The 11,931-nt window shown below is 45.7% G+C and overlaps 1 protein-coding gene across 2 annotated transcripts; it reads left to right on the forward strand.

Moving 5' to 3' along the window:
- Positions 1 to 82: 82 nt before the first annotated feature.
- Positions 83 to 11,246, forward strand: LOC311345461 (cytoplasmic polyadenylation element-binding protein 4-like). 2 transcript variants are annotated; one of them, XM_084469863.1, is made up of 12 exons: positions 83 to 198; positions 1,120 to 2,246; positions 2,466 to 2,564; positions 3,590 to 3,683; positions 4,301 to 4,348; positions 4,472 to 4,495; positions 4,826 to 5,002; positions 5,334 to 5,423; positions 5,538 to 5,656; positions 7,155 to 7,269; positions 7,360 to 7,541; positions 7,939 to 11,246. In XM_084469863.1, the coding sequence occupies exons 2-12, from the start codon at positions 1,185 to 1,187 to the stop codon at positions 8,164 to 8,166; spliced, it is 2,238 nt and encodes a 745-aa protein (XP_084325989.1). In that variant the 5' UTR covers positions 83 to 198; positions 1,120 to 1,184; the 3' UTR covers positions 8,167 to 11,246. The 2 variants fall into 2 exon arrangements, with proteins under 2 accessions (XP_084325989.1, XP_084325990.1); XM_084469864.1 differs by lacking the exon at positions 83 to 198 and adding an exon at positions 368 to 660.
- The last annotated feature ends 685 nt before the right edge of the window (positions 11,247 to 11,931 follow it).

Raw genomic sequence — 11,931 nt, forward strand, 5'->3', positions numbered from 1 at the left:
GTGGGCGGGGTTGGAAAGGGAACCCCTAGCAGAATCGGGGCGGGGCGGGGCTAGAGACGGAAGTGTTTCCCGACTGGCCCAGCTGTCATTTAGAAGAGAAGAGTCCATTTACACCGGCTGCCCACGAAATGCAGAAAAGGGAAAAAAGCTAAGAGTATGGCAACATCAAAACGATAAGGTCATGTCACCAAATTAAAGGTAGCTATGCTCGGTCTATTTTGCGATACTCACGTTTATCAATCTAATTGAGGCGAAGGCAGATGCACCCATTTTCAGAGCGACTACGATGCGAAGGATCGGTAAGGCTTGTATGACATTGAACACACAGGACACGAAACCGAAGAGGTCGTTTAAAGAGCCACACACCCGTACAACTTGTGTCCTGGAAAACCCGGCCGTCCTGCAGCCGCGAACGCGTTCGATCGCCTTTTACGAACAACGTCGTGGCGAATTGTGCGAATATTTCCCGACGTGGTTCACCACCGCGACGGTAGGACGTAGATTAGCGTCGCCGTGCAGCGGTCTCGTCCTGGCCTATTGGCGTGCAGGGAAAGGGAACTACCCGATTTTCTGAACAGACAAGAAACGTCATCAACATTTTGCTCTATTTAAACGGCCGCGGATGAAGAGGTCATTGCGTTAAAGAGGCACATTTCTCCGGTAGGTCTCGTCGCCTTCGCCTTAGCGTTTACCGATGCATCGCGGTGCACGGACGGGCTTCAAAGCCGTGAATTGCGGACGGAATGATCCGTTTGGCACATGGAAGGTGGCGGAGCAGCTGTTAGCTTGATACTAGCCGCATAACGACCTTTGGAGACGTCGTCTTCACTAGCTCAAGCTGTTAGCTGCGGTCGTCGTCAGCCTATTCGTGGCCGGTTTGGGTGTTTTCCACGTTGGCTTACAGTGACAGTAGTTTCTCATCTAGGCCTACCGCTTGGTAAACGAGTCAATGATTTAATCTCATTGATTGCATCACAAGACTAAGCAGGGTGCAGCTCTCGCCGAGCCGCTGCAGTTAGTGCAGCTTGTTTTTAAGCAAAGGCCACATTTAGGTGTTACAACACCTATTGCGTTATTTTCCTCCACCCATCTCACCCTCTCCCTCCTCTGTTCTTACAGGGTAAAGAAGAAACGTCGAAGGCAACAAAAAAAATACGTTTTTGAGGATTTCTCTGCTATTATAAATGGGGGACTACGGGTTTGGAGTTCTGGTGAAGAACGGCAGTGGTAACAAGACTGCTTTCCCTGTAAGGATCCCTCCACACCTCCAGCCCCCCCACCACCCCGCCAACCCCCCCAGCCCCCCGGCCTTCGTAAATAACACCTGCTCCTCCAATGGGGGCAGTGCTTGGCTCTTCCCTGCAGTAGCCCAACACAGTAACATGCAAGATGAGATTCTGGAGGCTGACAAGTCCAAGGCCTTGGACCTCCAGGACATGCCGGAGAAGTCTCAGGGCCCCCCCCAGTCCCTCGCCCCGGCCCAGCAGGAGGCCGGCGGGGGGCTGGCGGACCTGGAGGGGGCGCTGCCTGATGACACGCTGGAGAAGGGCTCACTGGAGAGCAGCGCGGGGAAGGACAAGCTGAGGATGGAGTCGCCGGTGCTGGGCGGCTTCGACTACCAGGACGGCCTGGGGATGGGCACCAGCTGCGCACCCTCCACCTCGTCCACCTCCTCCCTGACCAGCTTCAACAACTGGTCGGCCGCCGTGCCGTCCAACCCCTCCTCCGTGGGCGGAGAGGACATGGGAGGGTTCTTCGGTCCGGCCGGCTCCAACGCCAACGGCCCGCCCCTCCTCTTCCAGAACTTCTCCCACCACGCCGGGCCGGGCTTTGGCGCCGGGGGCAGCTTCTCCCCACAGATAGGGCAGGTGTCCCAGCACCACCCTGCCCCTCCACCGCCCCACCCTCAGCACTACCACCCCCACAGTCAGGGCATGCCCCCCCAGCAGCACCGGCGCTCTCCTGCCAGCCCTCACACCCCACAGCCCTCCTTCCCTCAACACCCCCACCGCGCCGGGGCCTTCACCCAGCTGCCCCACCTGGCCCCCGCGCAGAGCAAACCCCCCTCCCCCTGGGGGAACTACCAGAGTCCCTCCACCCCCAACTCCACCTCCTGGAGTCCCAGCGGGGGCTACGGTGGGTGGGGAGGAACCCAGGGCGTCCGGGACTACCGCCGGGGCCTCAACGGGGGAATGACGGCCCTGAACTCCATCTCTCCTCTGAAGAAGTCCTTCCCTAACAACCAGGTAACCACCAACCATGGCCATTTGCATTTTTCAAATGTGAAATTCAACCAACAAACCTAGTCGTTAAATATCTCCGCTTGAGTCTGTCTCTGCTAATCGGTTGAATTACACGATAGACATGCAAATTCTTTATTTGTCCATGGTTGAGGATTTGACATACTAAAGATGCTAAATGTTATATTACTCATCCATTAAAAAGTAACATAAATTGCTCTTCAGATGCCCTCTCAGAAGTTCCCCAGGAATGGCTCTGGGTTCAACCACAAGTCCTGGATGGAGGACACGATGAGCCGCAACGACAGCGGCTACCCTTTTCAGGTGAGTACAGGAAATGGCAGCTGATTTGAAGCGTGTATTCTTTACTATATACCTACCAGCACAATGGGACGTTTGCATTTCGCCTGATGGGGATACCAAGGCTACTCTAGGCCCATATTGATTTAGGTAGTCGTTTTGACATATGAACACAAACGTATGGAATGAAAATATTGCATTTTTCTAATGAAACGGCACAAAAACGTCTGCAGTTAATATCAGGCCTTTAACCAACATTACACGTTTGGGCTGATCTGGTCAATCATCGTACATCAGTGTCCGATATAGTTTTGAAGGGGAATGTTTTCATAAATTTACATTTAGAAGAAACTGCAACTAAATACATCTTAATAATTCATATGAATTATTAATATATAATATATATTAAGACCAAAGTCACTGGCTTTAAGTCGCCCTTTTGTATCTCCCCCTTTCAAAATAGTTTTTACCATTTCAAAATGTGTATGTCAATTCAACAGAGTAGTCTTTGTTGAAAAATAACCTAGATTCATTAACAATCTAATTCTCTGCTGTGTCACAGTAGGGCCAAGCCGACGAACTGAAAGTCATTTGTCTTTTTAAATCGCAGTCGACAGAAGGCTGGAGATCTTGTGATCATGTGGTCGCCTCCCTCCTCAACACGACTAGTGTTGAATTTCCTCACATTTGAGTATACGACCCCTTTGAGATGCGTGACACAGAGTGGCAACACCCTCCCCTCCCCCCTCCACCTCTGACCCTCCTCCACTGGATGGCTCAATCAGGCGGAGCGTTGTCCTTATCTGATATAATCAATTCATTATTTAATCGAATACATCAAGCCACTGTTGGTTGTGTAGACATACATTGGTGACCAATGTTGTGTAAGCAATACAGTGCATTCAGGGAATGGTTCCCCTGCTCTGCATTGCTCCCTGTTCAATACATGTGTGTTGTCTCACCAACCCACCTTGTTCCTTCATTCTGTGCTGCTTCTTCTGTGGTTTTATTGAGAACAGCAGGCTTATGTTTTTTTTCTTCTCCTACAGCAAGAGAGAACCCGCTCCTTTGATGGCTTCAGCATGCATTCTCTGGAGAACTCTCTGATTGACATTATGAGGGCTGAGCAGGATTCCTTGAAAGGTTGGTTTTCCTTACCGGAGATTCTTTCTTTCTTTTTACGGTGAAAGTGTAACTGTGGATGAGATGGTGGTATGGTGGTCACATGCTATTGCTGGCCGCAGGCCTGAATGGGAATAGTTCTGTAATGGCGGATATGGTTTGTTTTATTTTCATTTATTTTCCCAATTGCCATATTGTTTTCCAATTAAAGGGAGGTTTTTCTTTACATTGGCCAATAACATGAGTAGCAGAGATGTCTGAGCAAGTAGTCAATTGATTGACTTTGATCAACAGCTTTATTTGCTTTATTGCTATGAGACTAAACTACTAGTTTGGGTAGTAGTTTTGTCTGTTCATCATGGGTGGGGATTTGCCATTATTGATGATAATTCATAGACCAAAGTATTAATTGATTGACCATGAGCCAGTGTACTCCTTGAAACTGCATCATAACCCTGAATGTAACGTTGGCACTCGACCAAGATCCCTGAGCCATTCACTGATGGAAGAGTCTTCATGGCTGCTCGTATTGTTTCAGAGTGAACTCCATCCACAGATCCGGTTTAAGGGCAGTGTGTACGTAAATGGAGATGGTCTTTGTCCGCCGGGTTACATTTCCTTTCTGCTGTCTCTCACAGGTCGCTATGGATTCACTCACCAGTCTGATGGGCCCCTGCCTATGAATGGTATGTAAATAGCATGCATGCAAATTATTTGATCAAAAGAACCAGTGTTTTATTTGCAATAATTCTGCCACATTCTCCTGAAAACCCTGATTTAAACGGTGCTCTGTATTTTCTTACATGCAGCCAGGAGCTATGGCAGACGACGAGGTAAAGTGTGCATGTTTGTCCTTTAAAAGAAAAGAGAAAATCCCTGGTTTGTCTATTTACAAAGCAGCCTTGATGGCTTCGTCAGCTGACTATCTGGTTTGGCCTGTTTGTTTTGTGTGCGGATGCCCTGGGTATGCCCTGCTGTAGTTGCTTGCCACATGCTAGTGCTTCTAATGCCAATTGTTTCATGTTAATTGTGAAAACCACCATTTTGATTTGGAAACCATGTTTAAATTCAAGCTACTTTCATTCTGGCTGGAATGGAGAACATGTGAATCCTCTTTGCATGGGTTAAGTCTGCGTGAGCCATATCAGTCGTCCCCTCCCCAGGCCACTCCTCTCTCTTCCCCATGGAGGACGAGCGCTCCTTTGGGGAGGAGGAGTCCGGCGACCAGGGGCTGTCTGGCCTGGGCCCCGCCCACTGCTTCCCCCACCTCAATGGAGAGCGGGTGGAGCGTTACTCTCGAAAGGTCTTTGTTGGAGGTCTGCCCCCGGACATAGACGAAGGTAAACACACCTGTTCCCACGGAAACATATTGATACTATCCTAATGGATTTATTATTTACTTACCATAATTACATTTTGGTGTTATCATTAATCATGTTGGCTAGAATTAGAGAGAATATAGTACACTTTTACAGACAGCAATTTATGCATTAATTTCCAATGTCGTGATGTATTATGTGAAGTGTGGGACTAAATGTGTTAAACATTTATGAAATTGATATTGCTCTGAATATGTGTAAGAGTAAGATAAAGATACATTTTGAATTAACTGTCAACTCCTTCCGACACTGATTGCCCTGCATGGGCATTCATTCATTTATTCATTTCCAGATGAAATCACAGCCAGCTTCCGTCGGTTCGGTCATCTGTTCGTGGACTGGCCTCACAAGGCCGAGAGCAAGTCGTACTTCCCACCTAAAGGTGAGCTGGCCGTCGGTGTTGTGAGAAAAGCGATCTGTTCCTCGGTCCGTCTGTAGCAGCCCGACTCCACGTCTGAGGGGCGAATGTCCGTGACCCGACTATCTGTTCTTCCAGGGTACGCCTTCCTGCTCTTCCAGGACGAGAGCTCTGTTCAGGCTCTGATTGACGCCTGCATCGAGGAGGACGGCAAGCTGTACCTCTGCGTCTCCAGCCCCACCATCAAGGACAAGCCTGTGAGTCTGAGCCCGGTCCTCTCTGACCGGTGTTTGGCGGTGGCTGCGTCAGTGTGTAACCATACAGTTTTATTATCATTACTTTTAGCTGGTTGGCTTTTTAAATATAACTCAGGGTGGTTACTTATATTCAGTCTTCAGCACTGAACGTATTTTGGTTTCTATCTTGCACTATTTTATGTAAAAAGAAAATTAACAATTATGACCCTGGAAAATAATTGGAAAGATAACCTTCATTAACCACAATGCAGTAACGGATGCAGTAAACCAACCCTGGTTGCAGGAGTAAACCAACCCTGATTGGTTTCCTGGTGTCAGAGTACAGCGGAGCGGAGCGCTCTGCTGCCGTGGAGACAACGACACTCGGCACACTCAAAATGGCTGCCGGATGTTGTTGACCCTGTTATGTAAATGAGCTGTGCTCAGAGTACAGATGCTGTGTGGTTGCCGGCTCATATGCTATAATAAGGTTTAGCCAATGGCTGTTTGCCATGGTAACCTAAAATCACCTTGGGTGTCAAATGCATCGTCAACATGTTAGTGCAGCATGCATACACGCAAGCATTTCTTTCTGTGCTCAGACAAGCAAGCAGACAGGGCCTGTACATCAGAGGCATCATGTGCATCATCATTTTTGTAGGCATTACATTTTCTTGGAATATTGAGGGAAATCAAGAGGAGAGTTGTAGTACTGTCAAATCCTAAATCAACGTAGCTATAACATTGCCTATCCAAATTTTTTTTCTACTTCTCACGAACAAGAAACGCTATGGCAGCAGTTTCAAACACAACAATATTTTCCCATAATGAGACATGATTTCAATATTCATTAACCAATGACCATTTAAAATTTTTTTTAAAAAGACCAACACAATAACTCCATTTCCAATGCTCCGCTTCCTCCAAAAGAAAGGTGATCATTGTGATTATCATTCTAACTCCTGGCAACAAGCATGAGAATGTTAGAGAAGTGAGCTACCACTCCTCTAGTCTAGAATACCTTGACTCTTTATTCACTCAAAATCTTTTCCTATATAGCCATCACCTATCATCCACCTTGCTGAACTTTTTGTTACATGATGTTAATTTGCCCGAACCCTGAAACTGATATTCAGGTGAAGATATCTGGATGGTTTAAAAAATATCACTTTATTTGGCCTTTATTTTTCTAGTTACCTTGGTGTGATATAGTTGATCAAATTCAAAGTCTTAAGCCTCGAACAGTTGATCTGAAATTTGGACTTGAGCTATCCACTGTATCAAGTAGAATGACCGCATGTTCCAGGAGGAACTTGATGTATTATTTACTAAATTAACATATTGCGTCTGCCACAGAACAGGCACCGGAAATTCAACCTGGTCCAAATGACTATGTAACGGCATGTTTTACATAGTTGTGTGAATTAAGCCTAATCTGCTAACTGGCTGGGTCAACAGGTGTTATGGGTTCATTTTTATTAAAACAAATTTGTTTGTGGGTTTGTTGCAATCCCTGTAGGTCCAAATCAGGCCCTGGAACCTTAACGACAGCGACTTTGTAATGGACGGTTCTCAGCCGTTAGACCCAAGGAAGACCATCTTTGTGGGGGGTGTCCCTCGGCCTCTCCGTGCAGGTAATGTTCACGCAGAACTCTGGTTTTCTTTCTCCCACAATCTCAGAACTTATTTGTATTAAGACGGAACACTCTTTGTTTGAATGACAGTGGAGCTGGCGATGATCATGGACCGCCTGTACGGCGGCGTTTGCTACGCTGGAATCGACACAGACCCTGAGCTGAAGTACCCTAAAGGGGCGGGCCGCGTGGCCTTCTCCAATCAGCAGAGCTACATCGCTGCCATCAGCGCTCGATTCGTTCAGCTGCAGCACGGAGAGATCGATAAGCGGGTGAGTTACCACGTTCAGATTTCTGAGAGGGGTCACCTTAATCTTATCTTCTCTCTCTCTGAATCCTTGTTTTCACAAATGTATCCACACAAGATGGCGACGCTTATTTTTGTCTTTTTTGTCTCTATTTGCTCTGGCTTCTCCCCATTTACTGTTGACTATTTTGCAATAAGCAGACATACGATCCAAAAGCAACTTGTATCAAATTGAGATGTATGTCATTCAGGGGGAGCTAGGGGTTGTGGACATTGGGGATCAAAAGCCTTTGGCTCAAGGGGTGAATACCCGACCATCTCTGCAGTGTCCGCTTGTTTCTTGCCATCATTTAATCTGTCGTGGCTGATCCCCTCGCTGCTGCGTCGTCAATGCCCCCCCTCTTCCCCTCCTCCTCCTCCAGGTGGAAGTGAAGCCATACGTCCTGGACGACCAGCTGTGTGATGAGTGCCAGGGCACGCGCTGTGGCGGCAAGTTTGCTCCGTTCTTCTGCGCCAACGTCACCTGCCTCCAGTACTACTGCGAGTACTGCTGGGCGGCCATCCACTCCCGGGCCGGCCGTGAGTTCCACAAGCCCCTGGTGAAGGAGGGTGGGGACCGGCCGCGACACATCTCCTTCCGCTGGAGCTAAGCAGAGCGGGATGAGTTGGATGATGAGGGGCGGGTGGATTGCGGGTGGGGGAAGCGCGGGGTGGTGCAATGGGAGGAGGGTCAAAGAGGAGGGGTTTCTGGGTTATTCTATAGAAATTAATGCACTTTTCTTTTGCTGGTTCCTTTTTTTTTTTTTAAGAAAAAAAGACTTCAAACCGTAATTTTATTTATTTTTTTTGACTTTTTTTAATCAGGCCTTACAAAATAAGTAATTGCTAAGAGAAAAAAAAATGTGAAATCTCATTTATGTTTTTGAGTTTTAAGTTAAAGGTGTGCATGAGTTTCTGGATGCATTAGATTTGGAATTAGATGTTTTTTCTGATTAACTGTACCTTATTTTCTTGCATTAGCTGGCAAAGCTGCTTACATTTTTTGTCAAGAGTAACATACAATTTGAGTGAGGCGTGTCGTACCTAAATCAGTATAATGACTATGGAAGTTGCGTTTAAGAAGAGTGCATTTTGTTAGTTTTTTGCATGCAGGACTAGAGGACAACTGTACAACTTACCAAAGGTTGAGCGTAAATCGTTGGGTAGGGAAAGACTTCAGAGGGCTGGATGACTGGACTCCTGAAGCGGTCCAGATATATAGCATAACGCTACTTCATAAAACATCTCTTCTCAGTCCCGACCACCCTCTTTTTTAGATTGTTGCAAGAGCTTTTAGGTCTTGGGTTAAAAAACAACAACTAACTAAACACTTTGTGACCAGAAAGGGCAAACCAAAGATTGGCCTACAACAAGTTATCAAAAGCAGATGTTGACCAGAGGGGGTATATCAGGAGCGATGGCGCGTGCTTTCGTCGTCGAGCAGAGGACCTGTCTTTGAGTTTATGATCGTTTGGGGGGCGGGGGTTCAGTGGATTAAGGCATAGCCCTCACGTGGGGCTCAGGTATTGGCAGTAGTATTTGCTCACTTTATATTGTCAGGGATATTAGCACTGGAAGCTAACATGCTAATGTAGTATAAACGAATGAGAATGCCCAGCCCAGTCTCCCCTGAGCCGTCTGCTGGCGGCGCACCGCTGCGCGCTCCATGAGGACCGGCGCTTGAGTCACTGAGGTTGTGGTTGAATACAGTAGTAGCTGGACACTCTTTGAAGAATTTGCTGTCACAGAGATAAAGATATTATTTTATACATGGCCTGCTGATTTTTGTACAGTGTTTTTATAGCTGATTATTTTGTCATGAACATATATACATTTATTATGCACTACTTTTCTAAATATTTTTTTCAATAGTCATTTTAGGCACATTTTTCACAGATGGGAGAACTCCTTTTGCAATACCTCATTTTTTTCACTTGGTAAAAATAATTTTATACCTTTGTTACTAAGAGATCTGCATTTATGGTAAACTTAATTTAAAAAGAGAAAAATGATAATATAATTTTCAATTTAGCTTTTATATATTTAAGTGCTGATAAATCTCAGTTGTTTGGTGCATTGGTGTGATTCTGTAGAGGAAAAAAAAAAGATAAAAGGCTAGTGTTAGCCAACCGTATACAAATTCTTCTCAGTCCTAATGAATATAATTACAGGATCCTATGGCATGGCAAGATCTTTCTAAATGGATTTTGATAGTCTTGAAAATATATTCTGATATTTGCTTCTAGTCGTAGTTGATAAGAATATTATATGGTAAATGTTTTGGCTTTTCGGTCGATGTGAACTCCCCCACCTACCCCCCTCATTGTATCACCAGAATGAATGACGGCTGTTTAAATATTAAGATCTTCTGGGCATGCATGATGATAAAGCAGAGTAACATGGCTAGTGTTCCTACAGGACCTATTGTAATGCACTAGCTCCCTCCATTGTTTCACTTTACTTGACCCATTCTTTTTTTTTTTTTTGAATCCTCGTCGATCACTTTCCTCTGTCTCTGTCTCTCTCTCTCTCTGTATACACCGGCATCGTCTGCTCACACATAGACACGTTGTTTAATGCAGACCCCACCTCGACCACGCCTCGGAGGACCCTCGGTATCTAGGGCTGTCTCAGGGGGACACTCTGTATCTAGGGCTGTCTCAGGGGGACACTCGGTATCTAGGGCTGTCTCGGGAGGACACTCGGTATCTAGGGCTGTCTCGGGAGGACACTCGGTATCTAAGGCTGTCTTGGGAGGACACTCGGTATCTAGGGCTGTCTTGGGAGGACACTCGGTATCTAGGGCTGTCCTGGGAGGACACTCGGTATCTAGGGCTGTCCTGGGAGGACACTCTGTATCTAGGGGTGTTTTGTTCGTGAAGGGCGATGAGCCCACCCACCCTCCTTTGTGATGTGGCATGCTTTGGGACATAACCTGAATGTGATTGATGTTGCAAGTTAACTTTGAGCCATTATGTGCAATACTTATCCTTTCCAGAAGAGTTATTCGCAGTGTAAATCATTTAATTCACACAAATCATGCAATCATTTACCCCCTTTTCCCCCCCTATAATTTATGCTGGTGTCTGCAAGGAAAAAAATAAGTCTTTCTACTAATTTATACCTGAATTTATTTTTAAACATTAGTTTTGTGCTTATTTACTTATTTTGCTACTACCATGCTACTGTGATTGAAAACATTGTAAATACTAGGTCGATAATGTATTTAGCATTTGCTATTTTTTCAATTGAAATGTATAACTTTAATTTTGAGCAGATCTTTGTTATATTTTTTGGGGTGTTGTGTTAAACTTGTCTAGTTTTTCTAATTGCTGTACTGTGCTCCACGTTTTCAGATGAAAAGAATATTGATATGTTTGTTAGTATTACTTGATTGCAAAAATTTCAATAGTTTTTAATTGTATGCTGGGAAGGTTTTATTTATTAACTTTTTTTACTTTTATCATTTGGATTTTTATTAAGTCATTTCACATTTATAAGTTCTAATTTTTTATTTTCCTCCTGATTGCGTTGCGCTACAATACAGACGTCAGTTTTTACAGTTGGTTTGTAGTATTGAAGTAAGAGACGAAGATCCAATGTCATTCATTTGCAGCCAACTATAACTGTATGCATACATTTGAAGTATTTGTAATGTGAGATGTTGAATGAATAAAACAACTGTGAGGAACCCTCGTGTGGCCTACTTTTTGTAAGAGAACTGAAGTCAATGATTTTTCCAGAAATGGAGAATCAGTACTATTCCGATGTAATGTGCTTTATTAATATAAAATATACTCGGTAGGTCTTGTCATTTGCTTCACGCCAGGTATGTTTGTCGCTTCGCAAAAAGAAATGTCATGACATTTTTACCTCGGGCAAATATTGATCTCAGTATAAAGTGTTGGGAATGGCGCCATTGAGGTACTCCACTGCCATCTACTGGTCATATGTTCACATAGCGCTGGACGTGAGTCATGTGACCCATACGCAGGCGTGGCACGTCGGCCCGGACCTCGTGACGCGAGGGGCTCCGTCAGGAACGTGTCGTTGCTCTGGGAAACGAGGCGCGGGAAACCGTCAAAAATGACCAAGACCGCTTATGTGCCGCGATTTGGCTCTCAATTACACTGTAGTCAAACGAACGAACCAAAGGAATATTTGATAGAGCTACCACTCACTAATACTCAGAAACAATACGAAAACTGTTGGTCATCGAAAAAGAGAAAAAGACAATTTATCAGATTTCGCAACTACGCTACAATCAAGCAAACTAACCATGAGCAGTTAGAGAACACACCCCGCAGCCCTCCGCCCCGGGGGCGCCGCGGACAGGAGCCCCGCAGCAGCCCTCCGCCCCGGGGGGCACGCGGACA

The sequence above is a fragment of the Micromesistius poutassou genome (assembly GCF_964030765.1).
Source record: "Micromesistius poutassou genome assembly, chromosome: 6".
NCBI lineage: Eukaryota > Metazoa > Chordata > Actinopteri > Gadiformes > Gadidae > Micromesistius > Micromesistius poutassou.

Coding starts and splice junctions, on each gene's coding strand:
- LOC311345461 (XM_084469863.1), top strand. CDS start 1,185: ATGGGGGACTACGGGTTTGGAGTTCTGGTGAAGAACGGCAGTGGTAAC. Junction 4,496..4,825: donor GAGCTATGGCAGACGACGAG/GTAAAGTGTGCA, acceptor TCCCCTCCCCAG/GCCACTCCTCTCTCTTCCCC. Junction 7,270..7,359: donor CCCTCGGCCTCTCCGTGCAG/GTAATGTTCACG, acceptor TTTGAATGACAG/TGGAGCTGGCGATGATCATG.